The sequence below is a fragment of the Equus quagga genome, chromosome 4, assembly GCF_021613505.1.
Source record: "Equus quagga isolate Etosha38 chromosome 4, UCLA_HA_Equagga_1.0, whole genome shotgun sequence".
Taxonomy (NCBI): domain Eukaryota; kingdom Metazoa; phylum Chordata; class Mammalia; order Perissodactyla; family Equidae; genus Equus; species Equus quagga.
Window position 1 is genome coordinate 121,027,432 of NC_060270.1, and position 20,669 is coordinate 121,048,100.

The 20,669-nt window shown below is 37.2% G+C and overlaps 1 protein-coding gene across 1 annotated transcript; it reads left to right on the forward strand.

The window, feature by feature from the left end:
- Window positions 1-160: 160 nt before the first annotated feature.
- DUSP19 (dual specificity phosphatase 19) lies at window positions 161-19,413 on the forward strand. Its single transcript, XM_046657744.1, has 4 exons — window positions 161-559; window positions 5,667-5,713; window positions 13,019-13,171; window positions 18,054-19,413. Exons 1-4 carry the CDS (start codon window positions 334-336, stop codon window positions 18,291-18,293), a joined length of 666 nt encoding a protein of 221 aa, XP_046513700.1. The 5' UTR covers window positions 161-333; the 3' UTR covers window positions 18,294-19,413.
- The last annotated feature ends 1,256 nt before the right edge of the window (window positions 19,414-20,669 follow it).

Sequence of the window (20,669 nt, forward strand, 5' to 3'; positions counted from 1 at the left end):
AAGCTGGATCTAAACAGCAACAGGAAGAAGACTCTTAGCAGATTCCCTGAGCCTGTAAGGATAACGCAGATTTTCCGTCGACCGGAAGAAGAAACAGCATCCAATCGGCGCCCGTTTCTCAACGGCCAATCATACTTCGTCTTACATTGCAGCGCTGGGACGAACGGAGCTAGAGTTCTCTGTCTCTCGGCATTTTGCTACTACTGTCACCTGGAGCGGAGTGCACCCCTGCGGCTGTATGTATTGTCACCTGAGCACTAAGGGACGAGCAGTTCAGCCCTTCTCAGTGCTGGCTGGATTTGCTTGTATTTGTTCCCAGTCGCCGCTCATGTAATGCACTCCCTTAACCAGGAAATTAAGGCATTCTCCCGGAATAATCTCAGGAAGCAATGCACCAGGGTGACCACGCTATCTGGAAAGAAAATTATAGAAACATGGAAAGATGCCAGAATTTATGTTGTGGAAGAAGTAGAGGCGAGCAGTGGGGGTGGCTGTGGTTATGTGCAGGACGTTAGCTTGGACCTGCAAGTTGGCGTTATTAAGCCTTGGTTGCTCCTGGGTGAGTATATCTATTTGCCACTAAGTCATTGAGTGCTTTTAACGATGTTACTTTCTCTTTTTTTCTCCTAATGTGTAATAGTCTGTACTATCAGCTCTCCTGACGAAAAGTTGAAATGTTTCCTTTTTTGGATGTGGAACGTACATTAGCTAGTTAGGGATGTTTCTGCACCACAATATATCCATAAGAAGCATAGATTTTAGTAGCACATAGCACACACATAGGATAACACATTGATGTTGTGTTTTCTTGGATTATAAAAGGATATAGCCTTTAAAAAATTAAATTAAAAAAATGCTTTTATTAGGCAAAACTACAAGTGACAAGGATTAGAGTTGTAGAAAAGTTAATCCTTGAAATAATCAAGTGCTTGTTTGCCTGCTTTACTGTTACAAACCATATGGAATGCATGCCTTCTATGGCCACATCTGTTCATATCTGCTGTGAGAGTTTGGGAGAAGGCGGGCTTTTATTTTATAGCTATGAGTCTGATGTTATTATGATTTCTTGTATTATGGAAAATATTGTTTCCCTATACAAAGCATAATCCACAAATAGAAAAACGATGCAAGATTGTAAAAGTACGAGCTTGTTAGCTTGGCGAGAATACTACATGGTATTCTTAAAAAAAGTCAACAATGTTTTCAAGTAGGTTTGAATTATTTTTCATTTATGAATAGAGAAATTAAGACTTGGAAAGATCAATGATTTGTCAATATTTATGCAGTCAAGCCATTCTTGAGTAAAAGGAACACTGAACGGGGAGTCAGAAATAGCCAGGTACTATGCAAAGTGCACACAGCATCTCACTCCTTTTTTAAAAAAACTGTGAAGTAGAGATTATCACCTCCATTTTACAGATGAGAACTGGATTTAAGATTGGTGAAGTACTTTCACAAAGTAACACACCTAGTAAATAGCAGAGCTGGGCATCAAGCTCAGCTCTAATTGGCACCTCCTCTCCATCCTTGTATAGCCTGCCTCAGGGAGTCCAGATTTTCAGCCCTGCTCTGCCTCGAACTTAATGGAGGAGCCAGTGCAAGTCATTTATCCTCTCTGGTCCTCTAAAAACCTATCTGTAAAACTGATGTTAACAGTATCTGCTTATCTCCTAGGGTTGTCCTGACGTGGTTGTGAAAAGTTTTGAAACAAATCAATTGCAGTATATGAGTTATGATTGTATTATGTATTATATGAATTGTTACATAAGCCATCTTTAAATTCACCAAATAAATATCTCCAACTCGGGTCTACCCAGTGGCGTAGTGGTTAAGTTCTCATGCTCCTGCTTTGGCAGCATGGGGTATGCGGGTTTGGATCCCGAGCGCGGACCTACGCACCACTCATCAAGCCATGCTGTGGCGGCATCCGACACAAAAAATAGAGGAAGATTGCCACAGATGTTAGCTCAGGGCCAGTCTTCCTTACCAAAAAGCAAAACAAATCTCCAACTAATTTCTGTAGCCCAGTGAAAAATTAAGTGGGTCATTTAGCTGGTCTGGAGGGTTCACCCAGGAATTGCACACCATGTCTAGGAAAGAAAATATGTACAGGCACATTTTTCGGTTATTTGGCTTCCATTTTAGTAATAATGGTTTTAAGTAATTACAGTAGAACTTTAAAATATCATTCACCTCAGAGTCTTCATGAACTTTGCTTGTTATTTTTTATCTAGACTTACGCCGCATGAACTGATCAAGGAAATGTTCTCAGTTTGGCTTTGGAACCCTTCCCAGGATCCTGGGAGAGTTCTGGGAGGGACTTGTGAAACTAGGCCTTATCTGGTCTCCTCTCTGAACGAGGAAATGGGATATTTTCATCAGGCACAACCTCCTTTCTTCTGAGAGGTAGATGGACCTTTTTCTGCCTAGTTACAAGTGCCTTGTTCCTGAGGGACCTGCGGATGGTTACAGCTAAAGTTCTTCCACATGAATGATGCAGGGGTTGTTACTGACCAGACTAGGTTTCTCTCTGGAGATGGGGGTTGTTTTTAGGTTGCTTCAAAGAGCTTCCTTCATCTCTTCAAAGCAACATCACTCCCACCTAGCGCTCCATGCCAATTAACTTTTGGTTTTGGTGGGGAATAAAGAAAATGGAGAGTTGTAAAGATAATCTGTCTTTTTTGGTTAGCTCATAAATTCAAACAAGCTTCTGCATTTCAAAAATCTTACATAGGCCCTTGAACTATCTAACATAGTCAATGAACATTTTCATCCTAAGCTTTGCAAATTATATTTTTACAAGAAAAAATCACTAGGACTTTTCTTAAATCCAGCTTGATTTGTAAAAGTAGAAAATTCCATTTCTCTTGGGTAGTTAAAAGGCACACTTATTATTTGTTATATCCATCCTGTTAAGAAGTCCCAACTGCTGACATTTTCAGATCGTCTCTTCAATTCTAGGTGAAAAGCTTGGCATTCTTTATAAGGTTCTAGAGGATTTCTGATATCTAGGAAGCCCAATAACCATGGGAGGCAGATACTACATTAAATTTGTATAGCTCTTTATTTTTAAAATGATTTCACAAATATTATGTTACCTTATCCTTACAGTAATTTATGATCCTATTTCTATCCACTTATGAATGTTTACTCATACAAATTTTCTCTAATAAAACATTTCTGTTTGGAATATCCTTTATTTCCCTTTTCAATAATGTAATAATGTTTTTTGGTTTGTTTTCATGATGATGAAAATAACAGTTTGTAAATTAAGACATGCTACATCAGAATTTATACAATACTTGGCATTTTCATAAAAAGGATTTCTTAAAAAAATAGAAAAAGGATTCTAGAGATCTTATGTAGCCTATTTTTTACGTTACATATAGTATGATTGCAAAACATTGAACTTGTTAGAAGTCCCAACTCCAGTAGCATGTATTCTTTCTAAACCAATCACCTCATCTGTAATACTTTCATAATAATCATTGGCCAAGATAATAAATATTAGTGGTTTGTAAGTGTCAATGTAAAATATAACTATAAATTGTTATCATTATTAGACCCCTTTGTTTAGTTGTATTCCTATTCATTAACTTCTTTTATATTATTTTTAAAGTTATCATACAGTAAAATTAACTTGGTGTTCAGTTCTATGAATTTCAACACAATTATAGATTCATATAGCCATTGTTAAAATCATCAAATTCTTAAAGTTGGTATTTGTTTTTAAATTTTGATTGAGAGAGTTTATAAAAGGATAACATTCTGCTTTTTCAAAACAAAGGTCTAAATAACACATTGTCCTAATATATGATTTACAGTGTTTTTATCTTTTAATGATGTTTTTCCAATAAAAGTTTTAACACAAGACTGCAACATAAAACAACCATTTAAAATTGGAGAAAAGCTAATGTTTGTAGCTAGAATTTAGAGAGAATTAACTTGAACTGACTACTCTCAAGTATTGAAACACAAGCCAATGACCTGAAGTCCGTTTGTGCGGACTAAAACTGTTCCCCACACTATTAACACTCATGTAATTTTGCTATTGTTTGAAATGGCAGAACATATAAGTTGCATTTTTCTCATGTCGAGAACACTAAATTTGTATCAATATAGTCATATTCTGGAAGTCACTTTCAAAATATGACAGCCAACTCTAAAATATTATCCACCTGTTCTGTTTGGTGTGTGTGTGTGTTTAATGGAAATGATCAAAGTGTCCAGCTTTGATAAATATAATAATTACGGTCTAGGGTGAAAAAAGGAAAGAATTTCATTCATGCATGTTTCATGTTTTTGCTATTTTAAGAAATGGGCAGAGTAGAATTATTATTTAAAAGATGACATGCATAGTAAACCACCAAATTTCAGTTAACTTATTTGAACTTATCTTTTTTCCTGAAGATAATTAGAACTTTCCACAGAAAACTGAAAAAGAGAAATTACTTTTTAATTATGAAGTATTTAAAATGTATAGAAAATTACAATAATATAACACACAATTATGTATCCATCATCCATTTTTAGCAAATGTTAATGTTTTGATAGGCTAACTTTTAAGTAGAATAAAGTTGAATGTAGGCTCAGTAAGGAGACCATGAGCTACCTATTACCAAGAGAGTATTGGCCAACCAGCATGCTTGCTGGCTTTTCAGCTACCTAAAATCATGTAATAGAAGCTGGCAGATTTCCCAGATAGGTAAGGTAAGAATAGCATTGTTTATGGAAATGGACCCTAATTCAGGAAAGTAAAATACTTGACATCTTTCAATAATAAATGCCCTATCTTTTTCAGTTGTGTAACTCACTTTATTTTAACTAGTTATCCTCCTGTATGAATTTGCTTATTAACTAGAGTCATCTTCCGAGTGTGGGAGATCTGGAAAGCCAGCTTTGACAGGAGGAAACTGTAGATGCATACAGCCCTAGTGGTACATGGAACGTGGGTGGACTTCTACAGACCAGCAATGTTTGCTCTAAGCTACTCGGTGTTCCCAAACCAGCTGGCATGAAGTCATTTTGTGGGTATCTTTTTTTTAATATCCTTTTTTAAGTTACAAAAGAATTAGATATTCATTATAAAAAATACAAATGAGCATAAAGAAGGAAAAAATCACCTGAATCCCACTGCTAACATTTATTTCTATATACTTCCTGTCCGTTTTTAAGCATGTATTTTTTGCTTTTACAGAAATGGGTGATGGTATTTTGTAACTTGCTTTTATCACCTATTTATTGAGAACATATTTCCATGCCATGTATTCTTCTACATTTCTCATTTCTAATGGGTGTATATATTTCACTACATAATTGTACCATCTTTTATTCAACCCAACCCCTATTATTGGGCTTTTGGGGTTTTTTGCTTGTTTTGCTTTTTGTATTACGAACAATACTATGATGAACATCCTGATAGCTAATCTTTGCAACATCCAGGACTTTTAGGACAAATTCCTAGAAGTGGGATTTCAGAGCCCAAGAGTATATACAAGATGAATATTTTTTGGTGAATATTCCCAAATTGTCTTTCAGAAAGTCAGACTGAAGTCCTCCCAAGTTGTATTTTTTAAAATAAATGAATGACGGAATTGTTGCAAAATTGGATAAAAAGTCAGGATGATTATTTTTGTGTTCAAGGTGATATGATTTATTTCTTACAGGGTCACAAGACGCTGCTCATGATCTGGATACACTGAAAAAGCACAAGGTAAAAAAAAATGCTTCAGGTCTGGGACTATGTATAGGAAGTATTTTAATTGTTACATTTATTTAAGAAAAACTATTGGTCCATTTCAGAGTTTAATTGGTAACATTTTAAGCTATCATTTTAATAAAGCTGCAAAAATTATTGCACCTAATTCAAATATGTGGATTTGTAATCCATCTTTCCAGTTTTATATTCTCTCAGTCTCCCTTCAGGTATCCTCATGAACCTGACTTTGGAGGCACGTCTTCTTGCCCTGCTTATGTAGTTTCTCTTTGTGGGCCAGACTTTCCTCTCCTTTCTTCTTGTTCAAGACCTACCCATTCCTTGAGTCCCAACCCACATACCACTTCTTCCCTAATGCCATTTCCTCCCACCCTCCCCTATACAACTATGTGGTTTATTACTTACTTCAATATTTACTAAAACAGTTTTAGCCGTCTATTTTGTCAAGCACTGTATCAGCCTCTTGGAATTGCTATAGTCAGAGGAATGCAAGAGGTTCCTGTTTACATGAACCTTATGATCTGAGGGGCAGGGGAGGGAGAAAGAAAAATAACCACCTACAGTATAGTGTATTAGGTGCTTTCATAGGGAAGTGCAGGGTGCTATAGGAGTGCATAGGAGATGATGCCCCTAACCCATACTGGGTTAGGTTGAGTTGAGATCGGAAGGTCAGAGAAGTCGTCCTGGAGGAAGTAATATTAAAGTTTTGCTCTGAAGGAGATAGGGAGGGAATAGACAGAAAAGTGTTCAGATAGAAGAAATGGTTTATGTGAAGGCCCAGAGGCAAAAGACAGGCTGATGGTTTTCGGGACAGAAAAGAAGTTCAGTAACCCTGGAACAGAAAGTGTGAGAGAGAAGGGTACCAAGAGACAAGGCCGGAGAGAGAAGCGTGAGCCAGGTCATGAGAGTCCCTGTAATCCAGTGTAAATTGTTTGAACTTGATCCAAATGACAGTGGAAAGCCATTGGAAGGTTTTACCCAGGGATGTAACAGGATCAAATTTGCGTTTTGGAAAGTTGCTTGTTGGAGGCAGTGTGGAAAATAGATTAGAGGGTTGCTCAAGCTAGAAATGGGGAGACTAGTTATAAAGCTGTTGCAGTAATCTAAAAAAGATGATGGTGGTTTAGATTAGTATTCAGTGGGAGTAGAGAGAAATGGATGGATTGGAGGGTTTTTGTAGGAGGGTAGAATTCTCACAATTTAGTGATCGACTACCTAGGACAGGATTGGAGGGGAGGGCAAGGTTGAGGGAGAAGGAGTCAAAGCTGATATCCAGCTTTCTTGAGTCAGTAAGTAGGATTGGTGCCATTCCATGAGATAGGGAAAAAAGTAGGGAAGAGCTGGTTTTGGAGGAAAAAGAATGAGGTCAGTTTTGAACATTTTAAATTTCAGATGCTGTGGATAATCTCGGTTGTTATTCAGTAGACAGTGTGGATATATGGGGTCTGAAGTTCAGGAGAGGTAAAACTAGAGATTTAGGAATCTTCAGCTTATAAACAGTGATTGAAACCATTGGAGTAGAAGAAACTACCTGGGAAAGATGTAAAATGAGCAGAGAAGGAGGCCTATGACGGATCCCTGAATGCTACCAACCTATAAGAAATTGTCAAAGGAAGAAGACTCTGCAGCAGGAAAGGAGGAACTAAGGGAGGTCGTAGGAAGTCAAAAAAGTGTGGTGTCATGGAAGCATAAGAAGGAGTGTTTTAAGAGGAAAGAGTCACTGGTGTCAGATGCTGCCAGAAGTTTAAGTACAATGAGTACTAAATTAGGTCCGCTGAACTTTGCAACAAAGAATTTGTTAGTGACTTTGGTGGGAACAGTTTCATATGAATTGGAGGCAAAAGCCAGATTTCTGAAGATTGAGAATTGGAAGAAATGATGGCAGCAAAACAAAAAGAGAGGAAAACGGCAAGAGCCAGAAGTGATGAGATCAAAGGAGGGAGATGGGAAAGTTCTAAGTATGTTTTAAGGCTGATGGTAGAGGAAGGAACTGAAAATACAGGAGAGCAAGAATTGTGGCTAGAGGGAGGTGCCAAAAAAGTAGGAGGCAGTATGACCACAAACACAGGTACCAGAATGAGCCTTATAAAGGATGTTGGAACACATCTTCCACTGTAATAAGAAGGCAGACGGAAAGGGTGGGTACACATGTAGGCAAGGTTGTTAAGTTTGATGGTAAGATGTGCGGGTTCCTAGGTGATGGCTTCTCTTTTTATTCTAAAGTAGTAAGTGATGTGATCTGCTGGGAGTAAGGAAGAGATGGTAGGGTTGAAAGTTATTAGGAGAGTGGGGAAGGTTTGAAAGAGCTGATATGGAGAATGAGGGAGAGAGCCGACTAGGGAAATAGAGTAGCTAAGCATTGCTGAGGGTCAAGAGAGGTTGGCTCTGATGAGTTTATGGTGGCATGAATGGCAATATTGTGACTTTTCTCCAGCAATGCTTAGCAGTCTGGGGACAGAGTGAATTTTTACCAGACAGGTGCAGGGAGGGTGGACCATGGACCATAAGCTGAATAGAAAAGGAAGTGAAGGCAAGAGGGGGCTGACAGATAGGAAGAAAATATAAAGATCAAGGACTCAATGGCTCTTGTGAGGTCTGGTGGGAGTAACTGAATGAAAGAGCTAGAAAGAGAAAGAGTGGGATGCCTAAATTAATGTCATCAGAGTTGGAACAGTTCTGGATATTGGCCGTGAAGGAGTGTGATTGAAGTGAAGGGGTGGTGAAAGTCACTGGAGATGAGGTAGTCAGGGAACTGTTAAGCCCAAATGGAAATTGATGTCACCCAGGATAATGGTAGGACTTGAGGTGGGATTCAGACAACTGACAGCCAGGTGCTTGAGGAATGCAGCGGATAGAAGATGGAATAATCAGTTTGTATGAACCTCAAAGAACAAGGATTTTTACTGGACAGTGAAAAGATGTGAATTGGAAGAGGCAAAGAATAGCCAAAAAGAATGCAGCCCTGCCTGTCACCATGAGGTAAACGGGATGCTAGGCCCTTTTGTAGGTGCCGGAGATACAGAAATGAACAAGCAATAAGGTCCTTGCTCTTAAAATATGATACTTTCAGATGAGAATACATTCTCTGAAAGAATCAAAACAAGGCAATGGGAGGAGGGGCAGGAGGCCGCACAAGTCAGGCTAGGGCTGTCTGAGGGTCTTACATTTCAACTGAGACCCTAAGACAGGGTCAGCCATACTTGGATCAGGGAAGAGCACGTCAGGCTGAGAGATTAGCAAATGCGAAGGCTCTGGAGGGAAACAAGTAATCTCTTCTTCCCTTTTGGTCCCAGAACATTTTGTTCTTCTCCTACAGTGCTTAATACCACTGCTTTGTGTTAATAACCATCAGTGAATGTGTTTTCTCCTCCTCTATCATTTAGCTAACTTCTAGAGGATTGGAAACCTTGTTACCCACAGTTCTGAGAAAAGGTTTTGATTGAATTAAGCCTAAAAATTTTAAGTGATAAATACTTGCCATTAATTTCTCCAAGGAAATAACTACTAACCAATTCGATAACTAATTTGATGTTTACTTGTCAGCTTACTTATTTGTGTTTAAACTGGACTCTCCTTGTTTTGTTATAGTAATTACTGGCTGACAATAAGAGATAATGGCCTGGAATTGCATAAGGATATGAGAATTACTGTATTTCTGAATAGGAACCCTCTTTGATCAATATTTTAACATAAATAGAACAAGTTTCAAAGTCTCACTTACACTAATAAATTAATATTTCTCAGGGTAAAAATGAAAAATAGAAAAATGGATAAATTTGTTCATTGGCAAGTCTTGTTATTATTTATGCCCTCTTATGTTACACTAGTTCAGATTATGTTTCATCCTGGTGATGTGAGCCTAGTAGCTGTTTATAAGTTCCTTCTGCTCTGCACACATGACCCTGTACACAAGAGGCAAAGGTAAACTGAGCAGCTGAATAGAGGGTTTCTAGAAAAATTTAAGGATGCTGCAAACCAAAATTATTGATTTAAATGCATGGCACATTTCAAAGGGATATCCTAGCATTCAAGTAAAGTGCTGTGACTAGTAGAAATTCCTACAGAAATTTAATTTTAATGTTTAGATAGGGTAATAATAGTTGCTTTATTAATAAGGTACTCATTGAGTGCTTGTTGTGTGCAGAATAAAGCACTATGGGGGATAGAAAACTAAGTGTAACCTAAAATGTTCCAAGTTATTTATTGCAGCATTGTGTTTAATAGCAAATTATTGAAAAAAAGCATGTGTCCATCAATGGGGACTTAGTTACGTGAACAGTAGCACACACACCATAGAATACTATATAACTATAAAAAAGAACACACACAAAGGGCCTCTACATACTGATATGAAAAGATCTCCAGGACATATTTCAATGGGGGAAAAAACCCCAAAGTGTTGCCTTTATGAAAGAAAGGGAGTAAATAAAATATCTGCATAAAGATACTCTGAGAGAATGTACAAGAAACCAACAAAGCTGGTTACTGTTAGGGTGGGAGATACTGGAGTAGAGAGGGACAGGGTGAGAGCAAGACTTCTTAATGTTTCTTTTTATAATTTTTTATTTTTGAGCCAATTCAAAAAATAAAGTTTTATTAAAAATAGAAATAATAATGCCTAAATGTGAGGATTAAGTGAGATAACCTGTATACCTAGCACATACTAAGCATTCAATAAAGGGGCTGGGGCCGGCCTGGTGGCACAGCAGTTAAGCGCTCACGGTCTGCTTCGGCGGCCCGGGTTCGCTGGTTCGGATCCCAGGTGTGGACATGGCACTGCTTGGCACGCCATGCTGTGGTAGGCGTCCCACATATAAAGTAGAGGATGATGGGCACGGATGTTAGCTCAGGGCTAGTCTTCCTCAGCAAAAAGAGGAGGATTGGCAGCAGTTAGCTCAGGGCTAATCCTCCTCCTCAAAAAAAAATAAAAGATAAGGACTTCAAAATGTATTAAAAAAAAATAAAGGGGCTCTTTTTATTATCCCCATTATGAAGGGCATCCCAAGGACAGCCATCGTTAGGACCTCTATAACTACATTTGGAAGTATGCTTGATTACTAGAAGGGTTTTAGGCTGAGTCCCCAGCACCAACACTACCTGTGATTCAGAACAGTTCTTTTCAATCAGGACCATTCAATCAATACATACATAAATTACATTTCCAAATAGCTGAACTACCCAGGCATTGGGTAGTTCAGTAATCCACAGTATTTGTAAAGCACTTTTACCTTTTTACATGTTGTACCAAGATTCTTATTTGGTCTTCTCCATAATCCTGTAATGAGAGATATCTATCTCATTACCCTATATATCTTCGCTGTATATCACAGGATGTGTGTGTGTATATATATTCTGTTAGAGGTCAGAATACACATATATTCCTGGTCTTTGGAAATCTAGAAAATGGTTGCGAAGACAAGGCAAATACATCAATATTATAAGACATTGGAGGATATCACGTAATTAAGGACAGAATCATATAATCCTGGGAGTGAGAAAGTGACTTGACATAGTCAGGTAAGACTTCACTGGGGAAAGCAGAAAGACTTTTCACACTTTAATCTCCTAATGAGGTTCTTCTCTTCTTTCTGGTTTCTCCCATCTCCTCTCAGAGTCTCTCCTGAGTAGACATTTGAGGTTTTTTCTCTTGTCTTTCTTTCACAAGGCAGTTAGGGTAGGAAATGGCCTATGGCTCCTTCTTCATGAGGCCTTGCTCCATGAGTGTCTTAGTCCTCTTTTAGTTTTGAACCATGGAAACATGAACCTTCTAAATAAGGAAGAAGAATGTGTACGCTGGTACAGGGCGATCTCTGGAACGAGGACAGAGAGTGGCCATACCAGAGAATGGATGGCTATCCAAGCTAGCCCTTCTCTCCCACTGGTACCATGGCCTCTCTGCACATTGACTCTAATTTTCTCACTTGGCAGCAGGAATTTTTCAGTTTCTCTGAGCACTTAATAGAAAATGGCCGTCTTAAAGCTCTCAAGGTTGTGGATCATTTTAGCTGTCTTTTAAACCTATTTAAAAAATTTCTAAAGATAATATGATCAGTCTAGCTTAAGTCAAGTGTCCATCCAAATCCAGTCAGCTGTGCTGAGAGGAGAACTGGGGCCCTGCCAGAGCCATACGTGTGAGGGTGGTGGGGGCAAGAGAGGCAGGGCTAGACAAAGACTCTAAAATATGTGTGAAATACGTGAGAATACTGAGATTAGGTGAAACCTAAGACTCATGCTAAGAAAAAGAATAAATACAATGAGAAACATTGTCATGACAAGAAACAGTGACTCATTTTTCTGATCCATTTAGCCTTTGGATTCCCTTAATGGACTTTCCACATGGCTCCTTCCTCATGCTTGGTGGACTCAAGGAAAGAGGCTCAAATGCAAGGAGGAAGTAGGAGGTTGCTTATGTGCACCACCTGAAGGAAAATCTTTCATGGCCATCCCCTCTTTCAACCAGACTAATTCATAAGAATCTCTGGATATGAGGCCCTGTGGCATTGATAGTTTTAAAATCTCACCAGGTGATTCCAAGGTGCAGCCACACTTGAGAGTCGTTGTACTAATAAAGAATCTTAAAGAAAATAGGGAAATAATTATTGAAAGGGAAGTTGCATGCCACTGATGCACTTCCCCTGTTTAATAAGCTTTTTATCTGGACGTTCTTTGATTGATTGATTGATTTTTTTGGTGTTTTTTTTTTTGAGGAAGATTAGCCCAGAGCTAATATCTGCCACCAATCTTCTTCTTTTTGCTGAGGAAGACTGTCCCTGACCTAACATCCATGCCCATCTTCCTCTACTTTATATATGGGACACCTGCCACAGCATGGCTTGACAAGTGGTGCATACATCTACACCCAGGATCCAAACTGGTGAACCCTGGGCCACTGAAGCAGAATGTGTGAACTTAACCACTGCACCACCAGGCTGGACTCTATTTAACAAATATTTTAAGCATTTTCTGTGCTAAGCTCACTCACAATGCTTACTTATACTGGTGAGTAAGCTAAACCTGGTCCCTACCCTCATGGAGTTTATAGCACAGTGCAGGAGACAAATAATCTCTAAGTGATAGGGGATGTAATAGGACAAGTATAGGGGGCTATGAGAGTATATAGAAACAGCACTCCTGGTGAGGGATGAGGCAGTCAGAGAAGGCTTCCTGGAGGAAGTATCATTCAAATGAGTCATACTTAAATTTTTTGTTATTCTTGTTACAGATCTCAACATCCTAGTTTCTTTTTAATTAACCTAATTCATGGGAATTTTTAAAAATCATCTCCTTTTTTTGTTCTTTAAGGTGACTCATATTCTCAATGTTGCATATGGAGTTGAAAATGCTTTCCTCAGTGACTTTATATATAAGAGCATTTCTATATTGGATCTGCCTGAAACCAATATCCTGTCTTATTTTCCAGAATGTTTTGAATTTATTGAACAAGTGAAAATGAAGGTAAGTATTGTTTTGATCTGCAGTTCTTCAAAAGGAGAAATTTAAAAGTATGGGTCCATTACCCAATCTTTATTCTTTTTGTAAAGAATATATAAAGAACCAGTAGGAAATTTCCCCTCCAGTAATATTTCGTTATTCCCTACAATTATTTAGTTATGTAATTGCTCTTTTCTCAATGTCATATTTACTTTTAACATTAATTCAGTTTCTCATCTTCCTAGGCCTTCCTGAGAAATCTTAGGGGATAAAATTCTCCACTTACGGAATTTTCCTGTGAATATATGCACTTAGATTTCCTTTGACAGTTTGTGACCATCTGCCTTCTGACCACATGTCATACTCCATCTGATTATCTTGCAATAAGACTGCTCTAGTCCTGTTAGTGTATTTATGAGGATTAATATGCATTCATTTTCATGGCTGAGGTGGGGATTGTGAATCTAAGCATTTTTGACAATGGAATTTTAGGGCCCTCTAAGGTCTAAATGTGTTGCTTTACTGAGATTGGATGAAAGTGCTGATCAGAAGCTGTCCATTGGGTCTCTGACTTTAGAGGACCAACAGATAATATAATACTTCAATCTTGGTATTGGATTCGAGCCAGCACTCTGACAGGCAGGGCTTCTAGGTTGGCTATTACCAATAATTATACCTTGAAATGACATCACTTTTAGTAGTGTATAATTCTTACAGAATTTATGTGGGATAAATGGATGGGACTGTAGAAGTGCTTACAGAAAGAAGTTAACTCTCCTGGTGCACCTAACAATTAATGACGGTTAAGATTGGAATCCAGCTTAAATGAATTCTGTCTGATGATCTCCCTTCTACCTGCTCTCCTTCTCTTTCATTCTCCCTTCCTTCCTTCCATTTAGTAATATTTATTGAGTGCCTTATGTGCTCAGCACTGTTCTGGGTGTCTTCCTGTAGATTACCAGGAAAATATAAAAGTATTCAACCCTACTGTTCAACTTTATTTAATAGCAGATATTTGGATGAAAGAAAAGGAAGAGGTTTTCTAAAACAAAGCCTAATATTGGCCACTCTGTTCTCTTGTGAAAAGTTTTATAGGCTCTAGATTGTAACATTTCATTGTGCCAGTTAATAGTGTTAAAAATAAAAATGATAAAGTTTCTGTGTTAGCCGCTTCTCTAAGGAGATATAGAATATACCTTAGATGGTAAAGGAAAAATGTAGACATCATCCATATTCATATTAATATTAGAAGATATATACATGTTGCTAGTAAAAAGTGGAAAGGGTAATAGTTAATTAAAATGGTTCTTAACTTGGGTTTCCTAAAAAATGAAGCCTGAATTAAGGATTAAGAGCCGATGCTTCATTTGAGAGATGCAATCCCTAGGCAGTGAGAGTGAGAAGAAAGAGAAGTGATTCAGAGAAGTCTGAGAAGCAATGCAAAATGATGTGTTCACCTGCTGAGCACAACTTTACAATGGGCTGACTGTGAAATAGCTGGGTGCTCAGCAGGTACACCTGCTCTGCCACCTAAGACATCTCTGGGCAGGGAGTACAAAGAAACTGTGCCTCAATATAGACTTTGGGAGGGAGAGGAGAGAGAGAATTTATCTGCCTGGCTCTCTGTCAGCTCCTACTTCCCATTGGTCAAAGTTTACCCATGGAGGAGGTAACTAACCCCACAATTCCAGATTACAACACTCCACTCCTTTAGCAGCCACCTTGAAGACTAACCCAATGCCCTGGGTGTGACTTTCTATCCAGGTGCAGAAGCAACAAGAGAATCCAGAACTCAGGGTGAACCTTCTATGCAGAGGTCACCACAGGGAAGAGTCAGGCCTTCTTAAGCAAACAAAACTCAGTAGACCTAAGGAGAGCAGCTGGCCAGAGGTGGCAGCCGGGGTGGAGCAAGCTGAGTGACCATGTGATGATGGCACGAAGAGAATCTGAGAAGGTGCATAAAGTGTTTCTGCTGCAAGATGTATTAGAATTCCACAATGTGTTCTAATTTCTCAAGCTGTGTGTTTTATACTGGGACCCTAACCTCAGCCAATAATTCCTTGTCCTGAAGACTCTTTCTTGTTTAGATTAATACATATTTAGTTTTAGCAATAGACTTCATGAATTTTCTTCATTTTTTCTAGAAGAGATATCTTCATGACTTTGTCTATTGTATACGCAACTGTTGTTAAATCTAATTACTCAGTGAATTGCTTATTTCAAAACTACCTTTTAGGCTCTAGTTTGTTGTTTTCATCTTTTTACATACAGCTACCAAATGGAATGTCTTCCATTTTCCCACATCTGTCTTCATTTCCCTCTGTACTTATAAAACTCTGTTTGGTTTCTCTGTCCTTCCTCTCTCTCTGCCTCATGCATCATTTGTCAGGTTTCTGCCCAACGGGACAGAAATACACATGAAAGGAAAATAGTAAGGTAACTTCTATAGCCTCAGGAGTTCTTTTAGGAGCTAAATTTACTTGGCCTCTCTTTTTATGTGCAAAAGGTTTTGCCTGTTAGTATGAAAATGACTATTTGATATTCTATGCATATTATTTATTTTATAAGATATGGTTTTAAAAACATGAGATAAGTAATCCATGTTCACTATAGAAAAATTGGAAAATACAGATAAATAAAAATTAAGATCACCCTACTCTCACCACTTAGACATAACCACTGTTAGCATTTTGATATATTTTTCTAGACCTTTATCATTTACTTATTTAAAAAAGACCTGGATTTGGCTCAGTTAATCTGTCAACAAGTATTAATTACACATTCTGAGAAGATGTGAGGGATACCTATTGCTGCCCTCAAGGAGCCTGCAATCTAGTTGAAAAGCTATTCATAACAGTGTGAGAACAAAGAAAACATTAAAGTGGAAATACTGTAGCATTAATAATAACTATCCGCCCATAGCAAAATGGTGATTTGACTTTTTTGAGAGAACACTTTCCTCTGAGGAATGCAGAACAAAATGAATTTATTCATTTAGCACACTTTTATGGGCTACCTACTATGCGCCAAGAATTGCACTAAGCAGTAGGCATAAAAGATGGCTAAGATATCCCTCCTGTCCTCATCTCACTTGGAGAGAGCCAGGCCTCTTGGAAGGGGAGCCAGAGTTAGCTGGACCAAGAAGAGGAGCAAAGGTCTTCCGGCGGAGGACAACAGCAAGTGCAAAAGAAAAATTGCTTTATAAATTATTTCATTGTCACTATTTTGAGTTCTGGAAAGGGGACCTAAAGCCAATAATTTTTCTGGAAATACTTTCAAGGACAATATGATACCTAACGAGTAATGAAACATAAATACGTCAATTTAAATGTTGTAGGAACCAACAGAAAGGTAGCTGTCACCTAAATAATGTAAGAGAGAAGAAAATACTAACATTAAACACTAGCTAAAAATGGATGTACAGTGTATAGGACTGAAAATAAAGCTAGTTTCATTTTCAAAGGTATATGTATGGATCATAAATAGAGATGACTAGTATGTAGTCAAATATTAAAAATGACATTGAAGGTTGTATCTTATAACCTTATGATTCCAAGTTTCTTTGGAATATCTAATTTGCTTTGAGTTCAAAGAAGTTCATTAATAGTTTTCATCAGTTACTGTAATATGATTTTTAAATGTCTTAAGTCTCATAAAAATGAGCTATTGTACAAAGTGGTAAAAGTTCCATGTATGTATAGTGAATATTTGTGTTTTGCTTTTCTTGTACAGAAACAGTTAAAATTTGTAAATGAGTCGAAAACAATTGAAATTGTATTTTTGATATGAGGATTTGCAAAATATTAACACATTTTGTTGTCAGTCATTTGGCTTTCTTGAAGTGAGATGCACTTGCAAATTTAATACAACACATCTGGAAAAGGAATTTTGCAACAGATTTATGAATCTGAGAAAACTGCCTTGCAAAAGTAGAATAATCCAATGAGTCATAAACATGGTATTGTTAATGTATGCTTTGGGTAGAGAGTTTTCAGGAGTAAGTTTTGTTTTTTTCCCCCTTTCCCTGTTCCCATCTTTCTTTTGTGTTTTATCCAAGAAGAATAAGGAAATGAAGAAACTAAAACATTTAATTCTGTAGGATGTGCTCACAGTTCGCTACATTTCATTTAGATCATTAACTTTTTAAAAGGCTGAGCTAGGTCACCCTGCGTCAGTGCTGCCCCATCAGATCTATCACGTTCATTATTAATGCGCTATTACCCCATCAGCATTGGTCTTGCACTGTGTCCCTTTTTACTTGTAAAGTATCACTTGCAAGTTACCTGAAACGTTTTTCATTTCTTGACCTCATGCTGGTGTCTAATTACCTTTTCCACTTCACATTGTCATGAGCTATTTGTGTCATCATTTTACTACCTCATAAATTTAACTATTTTTTAAGTTACTTCCCTCCAGAATAAAATATATCCAGTGTTTCCTTGCTGATCATTTTACACATAGATTTCCAAGCCAGTGACACTAGTTTCTTTATGGGAATGCTCTGTGGACCTAGAGTGACTCAGGCTTTCTGTTTAGTTTTACAATTATGGTTTTATTTATGTTTGCATATTTATTCCCTGTGATTTTTCTCTTGTTTATAGACATGTAGCTACTAAGTTACAGGCCTTTATGTATTCTTTACTGGATTGGTTCAGTTTATAAAAGATACTATTTCAAAATTCCAAAAACATCATGAAAGCATTTCATTCCTGGGGGATGGAAAGAAAAGGTGTTGGTTGGTTGATTGATTTTTCCATTCATTGCTTACAATGAATTGTATTTTGATAATTGTATAAATTGAGAAAATGATTTTTATTTTATAATTTTAAGCAGTATAAGAATGTGCAGTTGATTTAATAACCTTTCTTAAGTGAATAATGAAGATTTTTGTTGGATTTTATTGCAGGATGGAGTGGTTCTTGTTCATTGTAATGCGGGAGTTTCCAGGGCTGCTGCAATTGTAATAGGCTTCCTGATGAATTCTGATGAAATCTCATTTACCAGTGCTTTTTCTTTGGTGAAAAATGCAAGGCCTTCCATATGTCCAAATGCTGGCTTCATGGAGCAGCTTCGTACATATCAAGAGGGCAAAGAAAGCCATAAATGTGACAAAATACAGGAATTAGAAGGGGATAACAGGTCGTGAGTTACATTTTAGTGGATGATGGACCGCTGTAATTTCTGAATTGGCCTCTCCAGTCACCTCTCCACTTTTTTGAAGTAGACTAGTGAAAACTTCCTTTTCTCTTGCTGTTTTCAAGTGGAAATGGAAGTCAATGGATTGTCCTGAGCTAGTGTATAAATAAACATTTAAGTTATATTAGTTTTCTTTGGTATTATAGTGTGTGATTAAATGCTTCTTTGATTTGCTAAGGGAAAATAACAGTGTATTACCAATAATTGACTTCTGTAGAAGGAAAAGGTTTAAATTTAAAATCCGTATTAGAGCATGGAAAAATCAGTTGATTGAAACTTTTGCTATTTTTATATTCCAGCAACTGTTTCCATGAAGGAAAAAACTTGAAGTGCTATTTGACGTACTGTTTCAGAGGGAAGTAAATTTCTTTGTAAAGAATTTAAGATTAAAAACGAATACCTTAAACTTCCCAAGAGAGGTAACCAAAATCTGGAGGTTTACACAATATCTATATAGTGGTTACAATATTCACAAAATTTTTGTTCTTTTATGAAAACTTACCCACTTTTCATTTTTATTTTTACTTTAATTCTATCGCTTGCGTTTATTTTTTATTTTTAAAATTTTTTGCATACATGTTCTCTCTTACGTTATTGTGAGCTTATGGTTCTTTAATTAGGTGACCTGGGCTGTTTTTTTTAATCCTGGGTCCCTAGCATTCTGTTTTTGAGTCCCATGTCATAATTTTTGGTCTTCTTGGATCTGTTTTACACTGAAAGTTCATTTTTTAGATGGGATTTGTTCAATGATCTGTTTTCTAGTTTGGTATTCGACTAGAGGACATTTTTAAGGAAAGAAGACTTATGGTTTTGTAGGAAATTTGAAATACATTGTTAGGAAGCCTAACATAATTTGCTATTTTATTTCCAGCCAGAGACTTTGAATCATTTCTTTTTTTTTTTTCATTGTCTCCATATTGGCAAGGCTGAATTCTGTACATTATAAATTTGCTTAGGGGTCAGCCCCGTGGCTGAATGATTAAGTTTGAGCGCTCTTCTTTGGCGGCCCTGGGTTTTGCTGGTTCAGATCTTGGGCGCGGATATGGCACCACTCGTCAGGCCATGCTGAGGTGGCATCCCACATAGCACAACCAGAAGGACCTACAGCTAGAATATACAACTACTTACTGGGGGGGCTTTGAGGAGGAGAAGAAGAAGAAAAAAAGAAGATTGGCAACAGATGTTAGCATAGGTGCCAATCTTTAATAAATAAATAAATAAATTCGCTTAAAGATATTCTTTGAATTATTCAGAATAAAATGTACTTAAAATTAATTATGGTAATTAAGATAGAATTCATTTAATAGCTTTCAAGTAGCCTCTCATGACTTAGACAATATCATTGCCATTTAGGTTTTATTGACAAAGTCCTGAGCTCTCTTTAAATACACATTATAGAGAGCAAGCACATTCCTACACGTAAGTTGGAAAGTGCCCATTGAGCACATCTGTGCCTTTGAGAAGGCAGGCTTTCTTATGCTGTCATGAGCAAAAAGTATAAGTGATAAATACAAATTATGTTTCGAGATTGCTTATAGTCTGAAAGGTGCCATCAAATGCAAAACTGTGAACTTTGCTTCTGTTGAGAAGCAACATAAATGTAATCAACCTACAGTGAGCTGTTTGAAGCCACCCATGGAGACAGAATCCTCTTAAAATATAAGACTGATGTATAATGTTGTCTTTATGGTCAGTATTGCTGAGGGTCTGCTAGGTGAAACTTTTCCATTCACATGAAAGCATTTATTTAAATATGGTTTCTTTGGCTAGGTGCGGTTTAGTTTTCAGCTTTTAAGTGTTGTGACATGAAGCCTTGAGTAGAACCCGTTCATAACGGATAGTATATTATTTATGTCTGTAGTTTGTGTGCTTAGTAGTTTTCTGTAGTTATCTGGTTATGGTGCAAACACATATCTTCTGTATCAGCTACAGAAGTGCTTTGAGCATCAGTGTTGTTTTATCTTAAATGATAGTAGTTTGCTGTATCTAAAATGGATCAATGAATGTAATTCAGTCTTTTAAATTAGGAGTACTGTGTGCGGTACTATGTACAATAGGTCATATATATTATATAGTAGGTTTATTGCTCTTCCCATGGACATAAGTCACTATGTCATACCTCGCTATTTATAAAAAGGAAACTCTTTCATTATGATCCTCCATCTCACATATTATACATTTTAAACAATGTATACCAAATATAGGTCTGTTTTGAGGAAGAGGAAAAAATATTTCAAGGAGTTTTTGCATGTATTTTAAAACACATTTTTCTACCATTTTTTAAAGGGAATAGGAAATGAAAATATTACTTGTTTTTAAACATTGG

Excerpts from the sequence above, each read along its gene's own strand:
- DUSP19 (XM_046657744.1), top strand. The coding sequence starts at position 334 with ATGCACTCCCTTAACCAGGAAATTAAGGCATTCTCCCGGAATAATCTC. Across the intron at positions 560-5,666 it reads TAAGCCTTGGTTGCTCCTGG|GGTCACAAGACGCTGCTCAT; the intron begins GTGAGTATATCT and ends TATTTCTTACAG. Across the intron at positions 13,172-18,053 it reads TTGAACAAGTGAAAATGAAG|GATGGAGTGGTTCTTGTTCA; the intron begins GTAAGTATTGTT and ends ATTTTATTGCAG.